This window comes from Trachymyrmex cornetzi, unplaced genomic scaffold (genome assembly GCF_001594075.2).
Source record: "Trachymyrmex cornetzi isolate Tcor2-1 unplaced genomic scaffold, Tcor1.1 scaffold56, whole genome shotgun sequence".
Taxonomy (NCBI): domain Eukaryota; kingdom Metazoa; phylum Arthropoda; class Insecta; order Hymenoptera; family Formicidae; genus Trachymyrmex; species Trachymyrmex cornetzi.
In genome coordinates, this window is record NW_017299871.1 from 2,119,989 (window position 1) to 2,142,596 (window position 22,608).

Genomic DNA, 22,608 nt, shown 5'->3' on the forward strand with positions numbered 1-22,608 from the left:
CCATTTTATCTGTTGTTGTCAAATGTTCCTTCAGTATTACGAACATTCCTGGAAATGTATAGTTTCGAAGATTAAAATTACTCATCTGATAATATTTTTATAATAGTTACTTATATTATTAATTATATACACAATTGTATATAATTATATATGTATATATATATGTATGTATATACTTTACATTTTATATAAATAACTATGTAATTTTTCAAACAGACATTTTCACTCTATTTGTATAATTTTGTCAGCACTTTTTTTATTTCTAATATAATGCAAATTTTTTGTACAGATAAAAAATGTAGGATATACTTTTGCCAAATAATAAATATTAATTAAATAAATTTTAATATATAGTTTAATATTAACGTATATATACGAGGGCTGATAAGTTCGTGGGTTCGATAAATCCGTACAAAAATAAAGATTCAATTATTTAAGAAAAATCTTTTTTATTTTTCAACATAATCTCTTTTTAAGCTTATACATTTAGTCCAGCGATGGTCAAATTTTTTTATCCTCTCCATATAGTATGATTTATTTAAGTCTTCAAAATAAGCAATTGTTTCGGCAATGATTTTATTATTTGATGAAAATTTCTTTCCCACAAACCATTTCTTCATATTAGAAAACAAATAATAGTCCGATTTTTATAATTGTTTTAAAGCGCTCTCATCATTTTGTTTTATCCAAATTGTCTTTATTTACAAATGACACGTAATAAAAATTAACGTGTTATTTCTCACTTTTGACGTCACGATTAAATATAGCTGTGGTAACTACTCAGGAGTCTTAAATAAAATTACAGAATTTTTAACGAAATTTTATTGATATAAATTAAAGATTCGATATTCTGAAAATAAAGCGAGTATAGTACTGAGAATGGTTCTTAAGTAATAATTTTCTTTCCATGTACGCTTCAAATTTCTACATTGATTGGAGACTTTGAAGAATTCTGAGTGAAAGGAGTGTGAGAAGTGAATTCATTTCAGGGACAAAGTCTTTCAATACAATACTGAGCAACAATGTGTGAAAATAAAACGTAATGGCGTATATTGATTACAAATGTTCGTGATACAGATACATATTGGTGGAACCCCTTAAAATGTAATATCCATGTAACGGCATTACGAGGGCGGTATGACAAATCAGTGATTTTCTTAAATTTTCTTTTTACTAAAATTCGACTTATTTTTCAACGTAGTCTCCTTTTAAAAAGTCAATGACTTATTAAACTGCCCACGTATATTCTATGAAATTGTATGAGAGAAAGGGGTATAGAAAAAATAATTTTCTCGATTATATTATATGTACATATTACAGTGATGTGGAGTTTCACGCGTCTGATAATAACGCACATGTCCAGTTTTTCTTCTCGTATTTCTGTTTTTATAAAACAGTCACAAGTACAAAATCATGTACAAATCGGAGATCGTGATTTCTCAGTATCAACAATTTCATTAACCACGTAATTATCACGCGCAAGCAATGATTCAAATTTATATATACAGTAAAACTACGACGTCTTCTTATCGATGAATTACACGATTTTCTATATAATATCGATCACATTTAGCATTTAAGATCATCAGTATGTATATACCGTCGCTTAAAGGTCATATTTACAATCTATTAAATGCAAAAATTGTAGGGAATTTTAAGTACAAAAATAATGAGACAATTACCGCGATGAATATTCTCCTTGATACTGATTGATATTACGCAGGATATTTTCTTGAAAATTATGGCGTTTGACGATTACAAATTAAGTGATTTTGTTATATTTTATTACATTTTTTTAATATGGATTATACATCTCGTACTAAAAAATGAAAAACATTAAATTAATCTCGCAATACAAAGATGATTTATGTCACTGAAAAGGGCTTAAAAACCCTCACCGAAACATGTAAGCGCGTTATTGTAATAAAGAGTTTTGTGTTATATTATTTGCGCAACGACTACCGCCCGACTCCTATTGCTCTGTCATCTCCAAATTTCTTCTTAATATCCAAATACCATGATTTTCAAGAAAATAAAGTCACGATGTACGTAGATTACTGCGACGATCAAAATGTTAACGGAGAGCATAAAAAGCATGTGAAACATTTAAAAATAAAATGTTCCGACATAATCCGATTCAATTCCTCGATCGGCCGTTACATATTTTACATTTACAAACTATACTTTCTCAATCGACATACAATTACAGTCAGGCAGTTTATGCTCTTTACTACAAATCTTTAAGAAAATAGCTAAATATTCGATTCTCTTCCTCGTCGTACCGCTCTGTTGTACAGAGTCCTTGGGAGGGGGTTATTCGGTTCCCTTCGATATATTTACAACGCTAAGACATTGAGAATTAAACATTCATACTTTCAGCATTTCTCCTTTACACATCAATCTTACGCTTTTTCATATGATAAACCAAATCGTCAAATTTCCGCGAACGTTCGACCTGAATTTTGATTCCCCGAATTAAAAACGTGGGAAAAAAGTATATAAAATAATCCGAAGGAAAATCTTTTTATGTAAATGTAGATAAAATACGAGTGGCGTTAACGCAGAGAATATGCATTAAAATTTTAAGTTAAGACTACTACTGAGAATGGAAGACGTGTTCGGCTAACTAATGCAAAACGATCTAGTTCAGTAAATGCAATCAATTGAGCATTGTCTACATTATATTTTTTATGAATATTTGCACTGATATCTAGTTCCTTATCATAACAAACAAATTGTGCCTTTCTTTATTGCTACATTTACTCAACTACAAAACTGATGATACGCCACTGTTTCATTGTTAGATCTATAATTGCAATCGAGACTTATTTAACGCAACTATTATTATTTGTATTCGCGATTTTTATTATTATTCTTTGTGGTCCATATTTGAGACTCGCGATCGTGAGAGAATCTTATTATTACTCGTTACATTAACCAACGCGATTAAAAAAATTATGCAAACATATCGCTCGAAATATAGGAGGTATATATATGTGCGTTAATTATTATATTAGATGTTGTAGGCTACAAGAGATGAAAATTGCATAAATGCGTGCAGCAAAGCTAGATCTCGTTCTCAACTATGTATAAGAGAGATACATATCTATATGTAAGATATTTAAGAGAGAAAAATAGATATCATGTAATCCCGATATTTTGCTAGAGTTTAAAAGTAAATTAATTTCAATACGTGGGATAATGTTCTAGAGGAATATAATTGAGTGCTAATGGCAAAATTTTGTACTTTCTCTAATGAAAAAGATACGCCCTACGGTAATGTCTCATTGTCAGATGAATCCGTTTTAGAATACACTAGTTACATAGGGTGCCTTCCAACAAGAGACACGCATGACACGGTGCATCATTATATCCTTGTTGTTCGCCAATGTTAAACAAGGATGAGATGATCACTATGTTATACTAAGTTGCTTGTTGGAAGACACCCATAAATAGTTGAGAATATTGACAGCGCATTAAGCACATATAAATGAAAAATGCCATATTCGATCAAGGCGGTTCTTCGTGCTTAACGATATTTTTTTTGGTGAATTTATACAATTTCCAGTTCAAGCAAACTGTGCGCCGATTATTCATCGGTCTTGAAACACAGTCGTAAACCGAAGCTAAAGTAGTAATATCACAAATTAAATTGACAAGCAATTTAATATTATTAATGCAATTCGACATCTTAGAAAGCTGTTAATAATTGATGCTAATAAGCATCTTGAAAACTCTGTAAATAATTTATTGCGAAAAATACTACCTCAGCCGGGATTCAAACCCGGATCTCCCGAATTTCGTGAGGGCGTCTTCTCAATTTAGCGCATTAATCATTCTATCGATCGTTAGTCATACAACATGCGATCAAAATTGGATGATATACGCACATAAATATCCCCGAAACATGATCTTACATTCTTTCTAATTGACAGATTTTAAAATGAAATTATAACACTGGATTTTTATAAGACAATATTTTACCTCGTGAATGCCTAATTACACAAACAGAAAGCTGACTTTCAATACTCTGTACAGCTCGATCATTTTCTAAGTATACCTAAGTTTATCGACTATTATTAAGTAACTGGTTAACTTACATTGTATACGTATCCATCCTCTTGGCAGTCGATTAGCTGTTCTATCAAGTTTCTTGATAGCACAGACACCAGTATTGTCATGATTGACGCTAATCACCATGGAAGATCCGCCTATATGGCAACCTCACCCGGCACGTCAGAGCTAATTATACTAGAACGGAAAAGAGCCAGTAGCTCATCAAGATCAGTCTAGCGGCGTCGATGTAGCCGCGTCTCGAGCCGACATTCATTCTCGCTCGGAACATTTGACGATTCGAGCGTGCCGACACTCGTTGTCAGTAAAACTCCGAGTCGGAGCTGTGTTGCGAGTCCACGCCGTTCAGATATACCTCCAACGTGTGCTGAATAGCCGGCGAGTATTGTGTAGTTTCCCCGTTTTGACCTAATAGGAATAGCGCGGTCTTATATATTATATGCACACATGAATATATATATTTTTTACAATATGTATAATGGATAAAATGAAATATTACCCTGCGCGGAAAGGATAGTCGCTAAACACTTGGCCACTGCCGGATTTGGAGCACAGGCTAATGCAGGCGTAAGCCCATCAGCATCGACAGCTATAACACTTGCGCCCAATTGCAATAATCGTCGAGTAATCTGAACAAAACATATTTCTCAGAAAATGTCAGCTGTTACATTTCTGATATCATCAACACACTTTCTGCTTACCGTCACAAGACCATTTCTCGCCGCCAGATGCAATGGCGTTCTCTGCTGCTTGTTGATCATGTTAATGACAGAAACGCGCTGCAATTGTGACGTGTTCTTATCGGTATCAGAGCTGCCGAGTGACTCAATCCAGTTTAAAAGCAATGACGCTGCGGCGGAATGACGTCTCTGACACGCTAAGTGCAGTGCCGTATTCTTATTAGAGTCAACAGCGCGAACATCAGCTTTCCATTCGAGCAATAATTCTACAAGATGCATCTTATTAATACGAGATTATCTCGAAAATAACGTAAAAGTATAACTTCGTTATAGAGCGATTAAATTACCAATAGCGTTGCATTGCCCATTGACAGCCGCGCAAAGAAGTGGCGTCCGTCCGAAATAGTCGGTCGTCTCAAGACCGGCTAATTCCGGCCCGACGGAGTTCAGAATTAATCGCGCGCACTCAACAGATCCTGCGCTCGCCGCGATATGCAGTGGTAATAAGCCACACGATGAATCTCTTGGAGCAGCAACCGCTTGTCCGCCAAATTTGTTGATCAACAAGTCTAGACAGTGCGCAGATCCCTGATATACAGCGCAATGTACGGCAGAAAACGGATTACCTGTAAATAATTAAAAAGTTAGCTTGATATATCACATTGGATAATCGTCTTCAAAGGACGAGAAGCTACATGCCTTCCAAGGAATCGAACACGTCATGATTCAAAAGATATTCCACACAATTCGAATTGCCATTATAACAAGCCCAGTGGAGCACCGTGCAGCCTTGATCATCCTTCAAAGCCGCTGCAGTTGGATCGGCTTTAACGAGTGCAGCCAAAGCGTACAATCTACAAACAAATGGGATGTAAAGCAGTTCTAGATCGCAGCGAAAAATTTCGTACAAACGTAACTTCTTACCTGCCGCAAGCCGATGCTAAATGTAACGGAGTTTTACCGTTCACATCTTGCACAGCTACTTGAGCGCCATGCTTCAATAATAGTTTCACTAGCTGATTATCGCGTTCGTTGATCACAGCGCGAAATAGTGGCGTGTGCTTATTGACATCCGGCAAATTGCAGTCGGCCTTGTACGTTAACAATAGCATCGCACACTCCGGAAAGTTGTTCGCTACCGCCAGCGTCAAAGCAGTGCGTTGTTTGGAGTCGTAACAATTTACGACGTTGGGATCATCCATGTTCTGTAGAAGAAGAGCCAGGCAATCCGCGTGACCTGTGGCAGCGGCACAATGCACAGGCGTGCGTTTCGTAACGGAATCCTGGAAACACGATGACATTAGTGTTACGCGTGTGAATGTACGCTTACCAAGCGAAGAATCCAGGTTCTTCTCACCTGTACTGCCACGGAAGCGCCAAATCGCAACAAGAGTATGATGCATTGTTTGTGCCCCTTGTAGGCAGCCAAGTCTAACGGCGTCTTTCCGCTGTCTTCCTTGATATTCGTATTAGGGAACAAGGGCAGAAGTAGCTGCAAGATCTCGTCATGACCGTGATATGCCTGTTAACCCTTACAGGGACAGTGGGACAAATATGTCCCACCTTTTTCTCCTTAATCTTTTTAATGTTTTTTTTATACTTAGCTACTAATATGCACATACCTATTGATATAATTTATACTTATAATATTGATATAATTTATACTTATAATAGAAACTTAAACTAAGAAAAAACTATCATTTTTAATGATATTTTAATTAATTGAGCTGCACATAAACTAATAAAGTTACAAGGTTGTAAATTTAAATAAAAGATATATTACAAATTAACATACTTTAATTTGTAATATATAATTTGATAATTTTCCACGTACTCCTTTTTTACTTAAAATATTTTGAATAAATCTATAAAAATACTGATTGTTTTCTCTTAGAAAAAAACAATTCATTGTGTATAAGAAATAAAAAATTATATACAAATTACCTTTTTATAATAAAAATTTTTATGAAGTGAAAAAGTGAATAAAAAATGCAATATCGAATTTTGCATTTTTTATTCACTTTTTTACTTCATAAGAATTTTTATCATAAAAAGGTAAGTTTTATATTTGTTTATAGCGAATAAATTCATCAAATATTTTTCAATTTTTTAATCCGTCATGTTAAATTCTAAAATTTCATTTTAGATTAGGATTAATATGAATTTTTATTTAAATTTACGTATCTTTTGCGTTTACGTACCGCGAGATGTATCGGAGTGAGTGCCGGCAAGGATGGCTCTTGACCGGTTGAAGAGTTGAGCGAAGTGGCCAAATTTGAAGGCGACGATGACGCATTCAGAAGCGCTTCTAGTGCCGCTTTGTTGCCACCAGCCACCGCGTAATGGATCGCAGTAAAACCGCGTTTGTCGCGTAAACGTGGATCTGCCCGATGCTGCAGCAAATACTGCACGCACTTGAAAGATCTGCATAAAATTAAAATAAATCATATAGACAAATTAATTTAAGAAAATGACTCGTTAGAGAGAAAACTGACTGAGCATTAGAATTCGATGCCGCTGCAGCCAGATGTAACGGCGTTGCGCCATTCACGTCTTGAGCATTCGAATCGCTACCGAATCCAACCAGAGTGAAGACGCAAGGGTAGTGTCCTTGACATGCAGCATGATGAAGAGCTAATCGATTGTCATTGTCGACAAGACGGAAATTGGCACCGCTAGACAACAGCAGATCCAAGCAGTCTACCGAACCCTGTTTAAAATAAACCCAATATATTCTTTCTCTTGTTACACATCGATTTATGCTATTAAATTCAAAAAATATTAACACTATATTAATAAAAGTGATGCGCTACCTTAAATGCCGCCAAATGTAAAGCGGTCCTGCCACCGATATCTCGCGCGTCAATTCGCCTGCTATCGAGTTGCAATAATTTTCTACAGACCTACGGTACAATAAAACCAAATCGGACATTAAATCATCATAACATAAATCAAATGTAGGCTGCTTTCCTTTTAAGAGATATGATACGTTTCATTGTATCTGTACATTTGATATGATCAGTTTCATTGTATCTTTATTACTTATCGAATGCAAAGAAATATAGAATGACGTTTGTATCGACTGTGTCTCCCAAAAGGAAAGTAGCTATAGTACAGATACCGAAAAAATATGTGGCTCACCTCTATATGTCCTGCTAGGCAACTCAGATGCAAAGGTGTACGTTGCTGTGCGTTGCGTGTAGCTGGGGATGCAGCGCTTTCCAATAAAGATGTCGTCAGACACTCGAAGCCAAACCTGTAATTTAAAGTTTTGTTCTTATAATCTCGCTCAAAGTATTATCACAAAGTACTACGTCCACAGGCGATTTACCAGGCGGCAATATGCAATGCTGTATTTCCATTTTTATCTCTCGCGTCTGGAAAAGCACCTGCATCTAGCAACGTTTTAGATCTTGTAAATCTTCCGTGGATCGCAGTCATGTGCAAAGGTGTACGACCGTCTTCCGACTGAACGTTGACCTTCAACCCATTATAGATCAACATCTTGAAACAGTGAACACCGTGTACGCTGGCAGCAGCAACGTGTAACGCAGTCTGCCCTCGATAATTTACGGCCTCTGTTGTGAACAATTAATATAACGTTTATTCGAATGTCACGAATCGAAGTATTCAGAATCCTAATAAGGGCTCACCTAAATTAACGCGATTAGCTATAAGTTCCTTAATCACAAGCGGACATCCGTTCAAACATGCGATATGCAATGGTGTATTTCCATATACGTTCTTGGCCTCGATATCACCTCCAGCTTTGATTAAAATGTGCACACATTCTGCATTACCAGAAGCAGCTGCTGCATGTAACGGAGTATATAAATCTCGATCCTAAACATAGAAAAACATACAATATTTACACCTAGGTTAAAAAATTCTTAAAACAAATTTTATAACAAATTAGTACTTTAACATCCACTTCGACGCCTTTGGCTATTAGCGCTTTCACAATTTCGTTGTGGCCTTTGTACGCCGCGAAATGCAAAGCTCTTCGGTCTTTCTTGTCAGAGGCGTTTATCGCGCAACCAAATTGCATTAAATATTCGCACATTTCAAGATGTCCGTTATACACCGCATGATGAAGACATGTTTTTCCACCTCTGCAGAAATTAAAAATTTAACAATAATCTATATGTATATATTTAATAGTTGTCAATAATTTATTATAAATCTCAATAAATATAATTTTCAATTGTGAGAAAACTATTGTACAATAATGACACAATCAAAAGTATGCACCTGTCTGAGACATTGATATTTAACAAATGTGGCATTAAAAGTTCTATGCATTGCACAGCGTTATTTGCAGCTGCTACATGAAGAGGTGTCTGCCAACTACGATCTCGAGCATTTACGTCCGCTTTGTATCTCAACAAAACGTCCACTACATTGTAATTTCCCGAGCAGCAGGCTCGGTGCAAGGGAGTCAACCATTTCTTATCTTTGCTGTTGACTGTTGCACCGTTTAACAAGAGAAGTTCTACAATAGCGGTGTCTCCTCTGAAACATGAATACCATATATATATATTTTGTTTTTAATTACATAATAATTAAAATAACTTCTAGTCCACTCGTTTTTTGCCAATGTACATTAACTTGGTTTAACTTACTTTTTATATTTTTTTAGTTCTATGAATTAGAAACAGATAAAGTGTGAACTACCTTGATCTATATTAAAATGGACCTTTTCTAATAATGCAGATTAATTGTAATCTTGATTCAACTCTTCATTTTTTTCTAGTTTTAAAATTAGAAAAAGATGAAGAGTAAGATGAAAGATTAAAGTTAATATATATTGGTAGAAATGGACTTTTTGTGGACATTATTGAGCTTCCAGCATTTTCTTTAACTGAGATATTAACCTATATGCTGCCGCATGTAAAAGAGAACGCTGCTCTTTGTCTTGCCAATTAACATCCTCTTTTTGCGATAGCAATGTACGAACTGCCTCCACATTTCCTTGAAATATAGCTTGTAACAAAGGAGGCTGTAAAAATAAACAATTACAAGTTCATTTTTCTTTATCTCATCTAGATTAAAGAGTAGATCTTTGTGAAATATCAAACAATGCAGAAATAATCCAAACTTCATTAAAAACACTTGTAGATTATAAAAAACATAATAATACGTTGTACATAATCAAAATACAAGTAAAATCAATTAGCCTTCGTACATCCCTCAAAACAAAGGAACTTGTTTTTAAAATATTCTCAAGATGAAATATACATACAATGAATAACATGTATTTAGGCTTCACAGAGAGAACGATAGAACCTACAGAAGCGTACGAGAAACATCCACGTCAGGCTAAAATACAAATCTGACACGAAAGAGCTAACCTACGCTTCCTAGATAAAAGTGCTAGCTTAGGAGAGGCCTCAAAAAGAGGATGCAGCGTACCTCCTCGTGTAGATCTTTGAAAGTATTCATGTTGACCAGTGTGATCCAAGGGTTCTTCGTGTCTACGTTGTCGTTCTTCCTCATAGAAGCATCATCATCCGATCGTAAGCGGGTGAGTCATCAGGTCTACGGGCATGAGATCCTCTCAGCTGTCGCCGCCGCCGCCGACTGGACGAGCGATCAGGTCAAGTTCGGGCACGCGTGTCACGCGTCCGGTACGCGTCTCGTTCACGGCTAGATCGCTTCAATAACGAGCGATGCAGCGTTGGGCTCGTCGCGTTCTACCGTTGTGTATATTCACGCGCACGTGGCCGCTTCGTTCGACGCGCTCCTCGCTTTTGCCGCCATCTTCGACGTTGTTGTGCGCGAGCTTGTAAACAACGGCGTTGGATGCGGCCTATGGAAATCGTGCGGTTGCAGCGGAGAAAGGGAGGTTTCTCTCGACCTTTCGATGAGAAGCGAAAAGATGGAGAGATATAGGAAAACCGGAATACAAAGGAATTGCATGAAAGAATAGACGAGAGAAAAACGTGAGAAAAAAGTGGAGCACACATGATTGCGATATTTCATTGCGTTTACCTGAAACTAATTGATTTGTATTTTTCATAAATATAATAGTTTAATTTCCAATAAAATAATTATTATATATATATATATATATATATATATATATATACACAATATATAATTTAACTCGAAATAATAATTAAGACGGATAAATTACGTTTCGGTTGTACATACATGGTAATATTTTATCGCAGATTTCCGTCAGACGAATTCAATCGTCTTTCGTCCCACAATTGATTCCGCGGTTTACCAGTGATTCACGTGATCAGCGCCACTGGAGATGCCGCCAAAATGCATAAAGTCGTCTGCTAGTCCAGGCATGGACATGATGGACACGTTTTCTCTCTCTCAATATCTGGAATTTTCATCAGGATCGTAAATGCAATTTTTGCATGGTGGAAATACGTATATATATATATATTTCCATGATTTTTGTCTAAACAGTCCAACGACGAACGCGAACTGTTTGAGTCGGAAAACCAAATAAGGGGAAACCAGAAGAAGAAGAGAAGAACGCGAACTGGGACGTTTCGTTTCGGTTTGGATGTTTTTTTATCTTGGGTTTTTATTAGCCGAGTTTTTTTATGCTTACTATCAGTTTTGTTGCCTGTATTTTGGGTTTTTGTTACCTTATATGATCAATTTATGATCAGAATATAACCAAAGTGATCGCGAGTGCCAGTTAAAAGGGAGAAAGAGAGAGAGAGAGAGAGAAAATTTTTGTCTCGGCAACGCAATTGAGACACGAATCTTACAATTATTATCACAAATACAGAGAAGTATGCAAAAAAATTTATTACTTATAATGGCTATATTCAGCAGAAAGTTTATTTTGCAACTGTTGGAAGTTTTCTTCGCGCTGATTGGATTATACTTTTAGATACTCAGCAATCATAAAAAACGGTTGCAAAACTTATGTTCTGCTGAAAGCAGCCAATATATTGTAAGTTGTAATATTACTTCAATTTTATAATATACTGATAAATAATTTAGCACGAGTATTACAGATGGATCTCGATGCTACTTTTGACTGCAGTGGCAAAGTGAATGTCAACGACTGGCAGCTAAACAGGAGCGGGCTGTTTTATCGCAGGGAGGTGGACGATGCGCTTTTTTTGCAAACCGACTATCCCTTTTCACACATGGAAGTCAAGCTCTTTGATTGCGTCATGCCTGGAGCAATTGCCATGATGGATCTTAAACATCTTATTAATTGCATGGAGTAAGAATGTTTCTTGAGAACAAAATCTTCATTGTCATGTTTTAAAGAGTACTGAATGAATATCATCTATAATCTTACATTTATTTTTTTATTGCAGAATGCAATTGAAAATACTAAACAGACAGGAGAGGCCAGTCACGATATCTGGATCATGCAATAATGATAATGTAAATTACTTTTCTCTAAGAAGGATGATTTGCGAATTTATTGTATATTTCCGTATGTATATGAACAGGTAAATGCTTTCTTATCTCTATGATGTTTTGATTTTGCAATAATTGATTTGTCTTTTATTCTGACATTGTAGCATAAAATGGGATTTTAATGCGTTAGAAATAGTAATGCCTGAAATCAGTAAAGATGTGGATAGTCTATTTGACTGCCTTAAACACTTTCTCAGTACTTTACATAGCATCCCAGATTCGACTCTGCATTATGCTGCTTCTAATATAGGGAATAAGGTAACTAAAAAAATGGGTTGTCTTCTTGGCCGAGCAAAAACGTTATTTCTGTTTCAGTGTAATCAGCCAGAATTTCATTTGTACCATATCCATATAGAGTTAAGGTGGTTCTTTGTAACGTTAATGCATTCGAGAACTACATGGTTTCAATATCACACACAGCTGGAGGAGTTTGAAACTACTGCTGAAATGGTCATCAATGATCTCTTATATTCTACCTTGAAAATATTTGAAAGGGTGAAAATGATTAAAATATTTGACTTGTTTGTGTAATAATATAAACATAATATTTTATATTTCTGTTTTTGTTCAGTTAGCCTTAAACTGGACTATTGACCTCACGCAGAAAACGCCATACTGCTGCACGTGCACGCGAGAATTATGGCTCATGTTTCAAATACTTGTCGACAGTTTAGGAGAAAGGAAAAAAACTAAGGTATTAATAATAATAATCGAGGTAATAATAATTTTTTTCATAAATATACTTATAATTAAATTTTAGATGTTTTGGGATGTTGTAAATAGTTGTATCGATAGAGTACTAAGTAAGAATCAGTCCCAAGCGATCTTCTGGCATAGAAATGTGGACTCCTCTCTGCCAGATTGTAAAAATCCTGAGTTGTTTTGCATCTGGATAATATATCATCTGTCTCTGTTGTATGGATACAGTAATGATGGCGTATACTTGCAATCTAATTCTTCAAGGGTAATTACGATATAAATTAGATTGAACTTCATAGGTCGTATAATGGATATGTTTTTATTTACAGATTAAATCTAACTGCGAACAAGTTGAAAAGGTTCTAAAAGCATTCGTATCTAAAGGTGGAAAAGACGGTGAAAGGGATGAGCTTGATGTGGAGCTTAAGATCATAATACCGTTATTACTCGATCTTATTATTAATTGGTGGCAACCGCGAGTACCAATTATATTTTTTCTTTGGGACTGTTTCCACAAAAGATTAGATCAACCGTTCCTACTACAAACTTCTGGGCCTTGGGCCCTGTCTCTTGAAAAGTATGTCCAAGTAGCTTATATACAAAGATTGTAGTTATATGTTCAAAAATAATTTAATAAAGTTTGAATATTTTTTTTAGGAAGACAGCTACGGATATTTTGAAACAGATTAATGACAGAATTTATGGCAAGTTTGAACATTCCAAGGAATCCAGCTATGGCATGTTCTTACACTTGATAGGTGGGTAGATGGAAAATTTTCTGAGTGTTGAGTGTATTATGAAAGTTAATCTTTTAGGTATCTTTTTGAAAAAATACGGCACGTCAAACCCAAAATACTGGATTCAAATTAAGGGTCGTGTATATACAAAATTTTCGAAAAACAAAGTCGCAGAATTCTCGGAGAGTGGCCTCTACAATTTCATATCTTTGTTTATTACTTTAGCTATTACTGCAGATACAAATGTTGTGAGTTAAAAAATATATACGATTGCTAAATTCTTCATTAACGATGTCTATTAATATACGTTTTTACAGTGTATAACAATGTTAGATTTCCTGCCATCTACGCATGAATTGAATAACGATTATAATAAAAATTGCAGTCTAATTTGGAAAGGAAAACTAGCGTGTCTTTTGCTGTTCAATGAAAAAAAATTATCTCTTGGTTCCATAGCTGACCATTTTACAGAAACAGTATGCTCCATTTCTCATGTAAATTATATAAATGTAAATCATATACATTTTTTGTAAATCCTGATTTTTTTTTACAGATTAAATTGATAAGTTGTTGCAAGGATGAAACATCTCGTTCCATGATGATCAATTTTGTGGATGTATTAAACACGATTTTGGTTGGCAATGAGAAAATGGATCTAGGAGAGTTTAATTTTATCGGTGGTTGGATCGATCGTTATCTTTTAGAGTGCCAAAAGAACAGAATTGGATCTTTATTGGAGATGATCGTGAATGTTTTCGAAAAATGTATCATCTTGCAAGTTTCATGTAACAATTCGGGTTGGTATATCTTTGTCTTTATTTCAAATATATTTTTAAATTAAGAGTCTTTCGTTCTTGTAAAAATTTATTCAAATATATTAATATTGTAATTTCGAATGATATATTTTCAAGTTTGTATGACGAAAGTACAAACACTCGCAAAAATGCTTGTAGATGGTGCCAGAAAAATGTTAGACGCACTGTGGTGTGTTGCATCAAGAATTCGTCAACTCGTTTGTGATCCTGTACTTACTGGTAACAATTACCAAATTATTTCCAAACTAGCTGTCATATTCACCTTAGAGGCAGTTAGAGAACCAGCTACTGCTAAGAAGTATGAGCATTCGACTGCATCTTTATTTCAGTGCTTTACAGCATCGATATTTGTCAAAGATATAAGGTAAAAATGTTTTATCTGAAAACCAATATCTATTAAAAATAGTATAATAATAAGTTATCTCGCTTTCAGAATTACTCAGTATTATTTAACGTCTATTCTCGAGAATAAAGAAGCTGTTCAAAACTTGAAAAAGGAAATTCCGAATTTTGATACTATTCTTATCCAAGTTTGTATCAACTTGCTTTGTCATTACACGTTGCAAAGCGATTAGAAGAGAGTTAATAAAATATATGTTTCAGGCTTGGATAAAATGTTCCATTGTTGGTTACAATATAAACAAGGAAGATATAAGGATTCTGCAAAATTACATTATCAATCTTAATGAGATTAAAGAAATATTCGTGTTGGATAATGATATGTACGAATTTAAGAACAGTGACGAACCTATTTTGACATTCATAATATCGTTCATGAAGAAACTAAATACTTTAAAGGTATTAATTTTATGAATCCAGCATGCTCGTGTTCAATCCAGAAACCAATTACTACAACTGAAAAATTTTACAGTCTGAGCAAGAAAAGCATCAGTACAACGCGAAATGTAAAACGTATTTCAAGAATTTAGAGAAATGGGTCATGATACCTATAACTGAGGAAACAAAAGATTCGGAACTTGCATTTTGGATTTATAGATGTCTTGGTACACTGGTTCTCTGCATTTCTCCAATGTTATATACTAAAGTAAATATTTTAAAGTATGTATAACTTAATCGCTGTTGAAATTTTTGTATTATAAAAGAAATGTTGCCTTTACAGAATCAACCAAACGATATGTTAAGAACACTCATCAATAAAATTATATTAGTACCAGAGAATTCTACACAGTCGTATATAAAGCAATTGGGAAAGAAGATATTCTCAATGATAATGCTCGGACTGGAGAAATTGAATGTCAAAAGCGATATATTATTGCAAGCGATGATCCGAGATATCTTCGATCAATACTTGCCGATTCTGATAGTTGAAGTCAACAACGGTTGCAGTTTTAAGGTGTCTGATACATTGCTGAAATGCTTTAAGGATGTAAAGAATGAATTTCTACGTATGATTTTCGAAATGCTGATGTCAAACTTTTATAATGTATCATCCGACAACGTCTTGCACAAACACTCCATTTTGGTATGCAATCGTATAATTACTTGTTCAATGTCACAGTGTGTCGCAAATATATTAGGTGTTAAACTTAATTCCTGCCGTTTTTCGTCTTCAAAATTGATTTGTTTCGAAGGGAAATACCTTAATCAAAGTATTATTAATAAAGTATTATTAATTAGTAATAAAGTAGAAAATGGAGGAAATTACTTTGATTCAGGTATTCATTCATCTTTCCTTCGAAACAAATCAATTTTGGAAACGAAAAACGGCAGGAATTAAGTTTAACACCTATTATACATTCACACAGATAACTTGGCTTATAAAAACATTGCTTAAAGAAGGAAGAAAGTATCCCAAATATATTACGGAACATATTATCCAAATTTGTTCTCCGAGCATCTTTGGGTGTTACATAAAGATTCACGATCACCATCCACACAAACTACACACAATTGATTTTGTCAATGATATAATAAAAAATCCTTATTACGAGGAAGATGAATTCATCAGGTGAACAAATATCAATATATATCTAAAATTAACAAAAAAAATATATAATATATATAATTTATAATCAATTTTTGGCTTTTCAGGGAAAAATTCCAAACTACTATTTCTGCTGCAGTGAAAAAATATTTGATGACAAATACGCAATTTACATTTGAGTTTATACGATCTATTTTGTCGATAAAGAAAAGTATTATAATCAATATATTTCCGCAAATTGAAGCTATTATACTTTATGCTGAACAATATAATCGACCCAATGCAGCATCTTTGAGGTAAAAATAATCATAAATCTTTAAATTATAAATAATTTTTATGTTTATATAACATGATGTTAGATTAAAACTTATAATTTCAGATTCATGTCGAATCAACTGAAAAAGCATATGCTGAATATGGATAATAATTCGTGATAGGATCATGAAAATATATTAATAATTTAATAAGCGCTAAGTATTCTAAATAATATTGAATTTAGATTCTTTAAACTTTCAGACTAATTATTGGGTATTAATTAACAAGAGTTTGATCTCAATGCACATGTAACTATTTCAATGTACATAAATGCATAAATTAGATTAAGTTCATATCAAGTTAAGATACATAGTACAATTTGATGAAATTATCATTATATTTATAACTCAATTTTAATTAAAATAAGTATATAAAGTGTAAATTATTGTCTCGTATACTAAAGGTACCACAAATAATAATTAAATACGATACACACATAAACTCACTCATAAATAACTGGCAATCATCCTGCCTTATATCCGGTCTTATTGTAAGGTATAACGTGGAATTTTTTTACAAACCGCTAAAAAACAACACACCTAAACTTTTCCTCGCTACTTTCGATGTGAATGCCTCGAACGATGATGTTTCAACGATGCACTGGTTGTATTGCCCGAAGGCGATCGTCATCCAACTAATTCGAGACGAGACACAGCACTACGTACGGCGTTACGTAGACTTTGCTCAGCGTTCCCGCTTAATAGAGACTCCAACCTCTCGAAATAACTATCGATATTTTGTAATGTAGCACCGTCATGTGTGCCTATAAAAAATTAAATACTTATACAAATAAAATGTCAAGCCGACACGGGATTAGTGATAGAATTTTTATAGGAACTTGCCTGGAAGCGATATAGTGGCGAAGCAGCCTGCTAGTTGAGAACGAAGAGAATCCAAATGACGCTGCAGAGTTTGATTAGTCGTTCGTTGTTGATTAGTTTCGGACTCCAAGCGATTTATCGCTGCGTGCAGACTGTCCACGTGTCGTTGGAGAACCGCGTTCTGAGCTTCGTAGTCAGATGTAGCTTTCCGCAATTGTCTTAATTCAGCCTCACAAGCTACGCAGATATTTTAATTATTTTTTAATTTGTCTATTTTATTATATTTTACTGATTAGTCGTAATTCTTGTAACTTCTTTACCTTTGTTATGATCTAGGAATTCTTCTGTAAAAATAGGGATGTCAAAGCCTGTAAAGTCATTATCCTTCTCCAGCTGAACGTCCTAAATAAGAAGTTTCCATTAACGTTACGATCGATTAGCCACAATCTTAAATATAGTAATATCATCGTACATTCTGTTCGGTATTTATGTCCGTGCCGTTTCTTTCCTTCTTATTTTCATTTTGTCTCTCCGATTGTTTTTCATTAAACAGCCTGTATGCTTCTGTTTGCTTATAATCGCTAAACTCGCGATTGTAGCGCTCTTTGTCTCGCTCAGCTGCATCCAAATAACGCTGAAAATATTTATCATTAATATTAGAGAGATTAATATTAGAAAGACAAATGAGATACAGCAAGAAAGCAACAAACCTGCTTCGTATCAATTGGTAATTTACTCCATTCTGCAGCCAAAAGCTTCGTGATTTCTGTGAACGTTAAGCTTGGATTCTGATTTCGAACTTCCTCTCTCCGATCGTTTAAAAACCTGTACACACGTATTTCATTATAGATAGAATATTTTAACTTATATTAAAGTACTTGTATGTTCGATTATTACAGAAAGTAACCACTCAGAGGCTGTCTTGGCGCAGTGGCGTCTCTTGGGGCTTTTTTACGTTTCTTTGTTCTATTTGGTATATTACCAGTGGCAATGGCACTCCTTTTTATACCATTATCGCACACTGAATCTGGTGCTTTCTCTTCTGGACTTACTGGAGATTTGGCTAGTGAAACAGAAAGGATCAGCAATTAATTTATCAATGAATATCTGTATTATTTTAATGTAGAATTTTTTGTTTAATGCACATAAAGATTAGATTAGTGATTCAATGAACTATGTATGAATTATAAATTTTGCTATAAGTTCTATCAATTGAATTATGTTAATCAAAGTCATACTAATGTCTGTTTCTATAATACATTAATTTTAATCTCAGTTCAACTTAATCTTCATCTTTTTCTAACTCTTAAAATTTACCCATTTGTAGCAATGTAGTTTAATTTTAATCAGTTTAACTCTTCATCTTTTTCTAGTTCTAAGAATTAGAAAAAGATGAAGATAAATTGAACTGAGATTAAATTTGATCTACATTGGTAGAAACAGGCATTAGAACTAGAAAAAATTAAGAATAAATTGAATCAAGATGAAATTCACTCTACATTGGTAAAAGTAATCATAAATGTGATAAATGAACTTACTAGCGTGTTCCTCTGTTTCACCATTGTAAGCAGGCTGCTCCATCGTACCATTGCTCTCGGGTACATCATTTATTGGAGTAGTCTCACTCATTTTTCGCGATATGTTCCTCCGGTGCTAGTCAACATAAAATTACCCTGGCGATTTCAGACTATGTATTCATCATACATTCGCAGCAGGGATCTCTCTCAGCGGGGATCATACTTTTTTTTACACTCTGTAATAGCACAAAATTATTTAGACGTGTGTAAAATAAATACTGTTATTCAATACGATATGTACTTACCAGTATCTGAAGAATTGAGCAATATGTTAAATAAGCTGTTAAGCGGTTGTTTTACGTTAAGTCGTGAAAAATTTGCTTGTCACTCTGCCCACTGCAAGGTTACTTCGTGGGAACTAATCAGAATTAATGGAAAGTTAATTGCCGTTGCTGCTTGCGACGAGATTTTACGTGGCGCGCTATCACGTTTGTTTGTTCGTTCGAGTCTTTTTCTTCCCTTTTGGATATCGTCCTCGACTATCCTCGACTCGGTCGACCGCAAGAACTCGAGAGTCAATAGCTCGGCGTTGAAAGGCGCCTAGTGATAACCGCTTCCGGGTGGAACGCCACGCGTCTAGATATTCGTGCACCGTGCCCGCGCCCCGCGCTGGTTCGTTGGTTGAGCCGTCTGGCGTCTGGCATGGTGGTGAAGGGGGGTGGAGGAGACTGTTTTTTCAGAGTTGCCGGGCTGTCTCAGGCTGTCTGGAGTCTGGAGCTGTCAGGTGGATGTTTCTGGGCAAAATCATTTATTTTTTCATCTCGTAGTAGCTTAGACTTGGCCGCAGCAGGATGGAGTGCATTTACCGGTTACCGTTCTTAGTCTTGGAAGTGCCTAACTTAAAACTAAAGAGACCGTCCTGGTTCGTGAAGCCTAGTGCTATGATAGTCTTCTCCTTCATACTGCTGTCGTACTTCTTGGTGACAGGAGGTTAGCCGTCAATTTTCTCGATTTATTTATTATTATTGCGTTATAAAATACATAATTTATACAATAATATTAAATTATTTTATACAATATTATTTTACAATACAGTTTTATTTTATACATTTATTGTTAATGCGTTATAAGTATTTATGTATATAATTTTTTTACCTAGCAATACTATATGTTGTTTTACATAATTTAATATGTTCTCTCTCTGTCCTATATATATATTTTATTATTTTATACAATTAAACATAATACATTATAATGCTTCTAATACTGTTTATCATTTATTGTTCAGTTTTACATGATATCTTACAGGAATCATATACGATGTAATTGTTGAGCCACCCAGCGTAGGATCTACAACAGATGAGCATGGTCACACGAGACCCGTAAGATTATTGTTGAGAAAACCTTTATTCTCCAGTAATTAGCTTCTTTAATGTAAACCAGTATGATTTTTATAGGTAGCGTTTATGCCCTATCGCGTAAATGGACAGTACATCATGGAAGGTTTAGCCTCTAGTTTCTTGTTCACGATGGGAGGATTAGGTTTCATCATATTAGATCAAACGCATGGTCCGTCGACGCCCAAACTTAACAGAGTTCTCTTGATCTGTGTTGGATTCCTTAGCATACTTGTATCATTTACTGCATGCTGGATATTCATGAAGATGAAACTTCCGTAAGATATATTTATTTTTTGAGCTTTTGAGATAATCTCTGTGTGTGATATATTATTAGACAAATAATGATATTTATCTTTTTATTTTTAGTGGGTATCTACAGTCCTAAGTTATAAGCGATTGTAAATTGGGATATTATGGTGAATTACCATTTTTATATCATATTGTGTGAGATATCGTTACAATATACAGGATATTGTAACAGAGGATTGATGATTTTTGTAATAAAGTATAATATAAGCAAAACTGGATAGCTTTAGTATCATTTGTAACATAGAATAAGAGATGTTATATATCATTTTTACATATATATATTATAAATAAAATTATACAAATGTATAACAATCGAAACAAAATTTTTAAATAATATATTTCAATATGGGTATTGTATTTTTAAATACTTATTATAAATATAATTCTGAAAGTTCATAATGAAGATGAATCTTCTGTCTTCTGACTGAGTAATAGATACAAATTGATATAATGACTTTAAGTTGTCAAATTTGTACATTCATTCAACTTCATTAAGATATAGCTTTCAAAAATTCTTAATGACTGGTCTCAAAAGAAGAGACTTTTCTCTTCATTAAATAATTGGAGTGTCATACATGTGTATCAACAATACTACTGTATGTTTGGCAATTTTATGTGGCATATTATACGATATTTTTAAATTGAGGGATCTAAACGTTTCGTAGTTACATCCGTTCTTTCTATTACAACATCAAATAAATAAGCTTGGTCGAAAATAAAAAAGATCATCATCTGACTTAGGCCAAATTATAGAGCCTTGGCACATTCTGCAATAGCGTCGATCGTATTTTTTTTTCTCTTCCGAATTAGGCCCAAGTCTTATAATTAAATTTCAATATTCAGTCTTTCATTGGCAAATTCGTTAATACGTTTATAAACGAATGCGAAAACTCCTGCAAAAAAATTTTACGATATTAACAAAATAAGAAAAATTATGATTTTATAAGTATGATCTTGTAAAGCATCTTACTTAGAAAAATCACTGCTCTTCTCTATAATGTGTTCAAATTCAGCAAAGCTGAGTGCACCATCGTCATCTAAATCAGCCTCGTCAAGAATATATTGAAGAAGCTGCTGCATATCACTATCATTTAATCTTTGGGGTGCAGTTAATCTGTCGACGACTTGCCGTAAATCTCCCACACCGAGCATATCATCGCCGTCAAAATCTTCATAAATAAGACTTTGTTATTGAATTGAAGATTTAATTTCAACATTCGTGGACAATTTATTGACATCTGTATACTTACCAAATATTCTAAATGCATGTTCAGCCTTCACAGCTTTTGGAGCAGCATCGCTAAACACAGACATCATGTCCAGGAAATCTTCAAAGGTGCAATCACCATCCTGACTGGAGCTAAAGACTTTGCAGATCCTGTCGCCGAAAGGATTCACTCTCAACTCAGGATATTGCAAGATCTTGGACATTGGTAGTTTCGCGTTTTTGTTGTGTCCAACTTTTTCTGGAGCAAGTGCCTTGAATTTCTGATGTGCGCTGTTAAAATAGCAAATATTTTGCATATAATAATTTTGTTTAACAATCTGATTTAATATAATAAATCTTAATAAAATATGTATATACTCAAATAAATGAAAATGTCAATACTGATAATACTCACTATAAGACTTCCTTCTTGGTGAAATATGTTAAATCCTATCAAGAAAAACACAGTATTATTAAAAAATCTGTCAGAACTAAAAATAAGCAAAAGCAAGAAAAAAAATAGCCTTACCTGGTAATCCTGCAGCTCTTCTTCCGTAAACTGACTCTTTCCTGCACCCATCCTTGTGGAACAACCATACAATGTGTCAACAAATACCTTGCAATCACTTCAATTATCCTTACGAAGAAACTCGGCCATCATTTATCCAATTAATCAACGTTATAC

At 34.4% G+C, this 22,608-nt stretch overlaps 4 protein-coding genes across 5 annotated transcripts; 2 read left to right on the forward strand and 2 right to left on the reverse strand.

Annotated features, from left to right (window-relative positions):
- Nucleotides 1-868: 868 nt before the first annotated feature.
- Nucleotides 869-19,393, reverse strand: LOC108765975 (serine/threonine-protein phosphatase 6 regulatory ankyrin repeat subunit A). 2 transcript variants are annotated; one of them, XM_018514941.1, is made up of 22 exons: nt 19,313-19,393; nt 19,029-19,243; nt 18,388-18,553; nt 18,201-18,315; nt 17,963-18,124; nt 17,811-17,892; nt 17,508-17,727; nt 9,006-9,266; nt 8,674-8,866; nt 8,408-8,597; nt 8,086-8,332; nt 7,896-8,010; nt 7,568-7,657; nt 7,250-7,464; nt 6,956-7,178; nt 6,112-6,276; nt 5,679-6,037; nt 5,454-5,608; nt 5,102-5,380; nt 4,776-5,020; nt 4,574-4,703; nt 869-4,482 (listed from the first exon to the last, which is right to left on the reverse strand). In XM_018514941.1, exons 2-22 carry the CDS (start codon nt 19,117-19,119, stop codon nt 4,376-4,378), a joined length of 3,810 nt encoding a protein of 1,269 aa, XP_018370443.1. In that variant the 5' UTR covers nt 19,120-19,243; nt 19,313-19,393; the 3' UTR covers nt 869-4,375. The 2 variants fall into 2 exon arrangements, with proteins under 2 accessions (XP_018370443.1, XP_018370442.1); XM_018514940.1 differs by lacking the exons at nt 17,508-17,727; nt 17,811-17,892; nt 17,963-18,124; ... (2 more) ...; nt 19,029-19,243; nt 19,313-19,393 and adding exons at nt 9,629-9,753; nt 10,167-10,710.
- On the forward strand, nt 11,273-17,296 carry LOC108765974 (protein MMS22-like). The gene is made up of 20 exons (XM_018514939.1): nt 11,273-11,512; nt 11,727-11,955; nt 12,053-12,190; nt 12,263-12,416; nt 12,474-12,653; nt 12,730-12,852; nt 12,919-13,122; nt 13,187-13,434; nt 13,515-13,615; nt 13,673-13,842; nt 13,912-14,070; nt 14,148-14,391; nt 14,548-14,773; nt 14,843-14,939; nt 15,013-15,207; nt 15,281-15,454; nt 15,530-15,892; nt 16,176-16,378; nt 16,462-16,650; nt 16,734-17,296. Exons 2-20 carry the CDS (start codon nt 11,741-11,743, stop codon nt 16,786-16,788), a joined length of 3,438 nt encoding a protein of 1,145 aa, XP_018370441.1. The 5' UTR covers nt 11,273-11,512; nt 11,727-11,740; the 3' UTR covers nt 16,789-17,296.
- A 382-nt stretch (nt 19,394-19,775) lies between the features above and the next one.
- Nucleotides 19,776-20,967, forward strand: LOC108765976 (oligosaccharyltransferase complex subunit OSTC). The gene is made up of 4 exons (XM_018514942.1): nt 19,776-19,997; nt 20,316-20,389; nt 20,465-20,682; nt 20,774-20,967. Exons 1-4 carry the CDS (start codon nt 19,859-19,861, stop codon nt 20,790-20,792), a joined length of 450 nt encoding a protein of 149 aa, XP_018370444.1. The 5' UTR covers nt 19,776-19,858; the 3' UTR covers nt 20,793-20,967.
- Nucleotides 20,968-21,142: 175 nt separating this feature from the next.
- On the reverse strand, nt 21,143-22,503 carry LOC108765906 (calcium and integrin-binding protein 1). Its single transcript, XM_018514799.1, has 5 exons — nt 22,453-22,503; nt 22,339-22,373; nt 21,967-22,214; nt 21,687-21,885; nt 21,143-21,609 (listed from the first exon to the last, which is right to left on the reverse strand). Exons 1-5 carry the CDS (start codon nt 22,501-22,503, stop codon nt 21,588-21,590), a joined length of 555 nt encoding a protein of 184 aa, XP_018370301.1. The 3' UTR covers nt 21,143-21,587.
- Between the last annotated feature and the right edge of the window lie 105 nt (nt 22,504-22,608).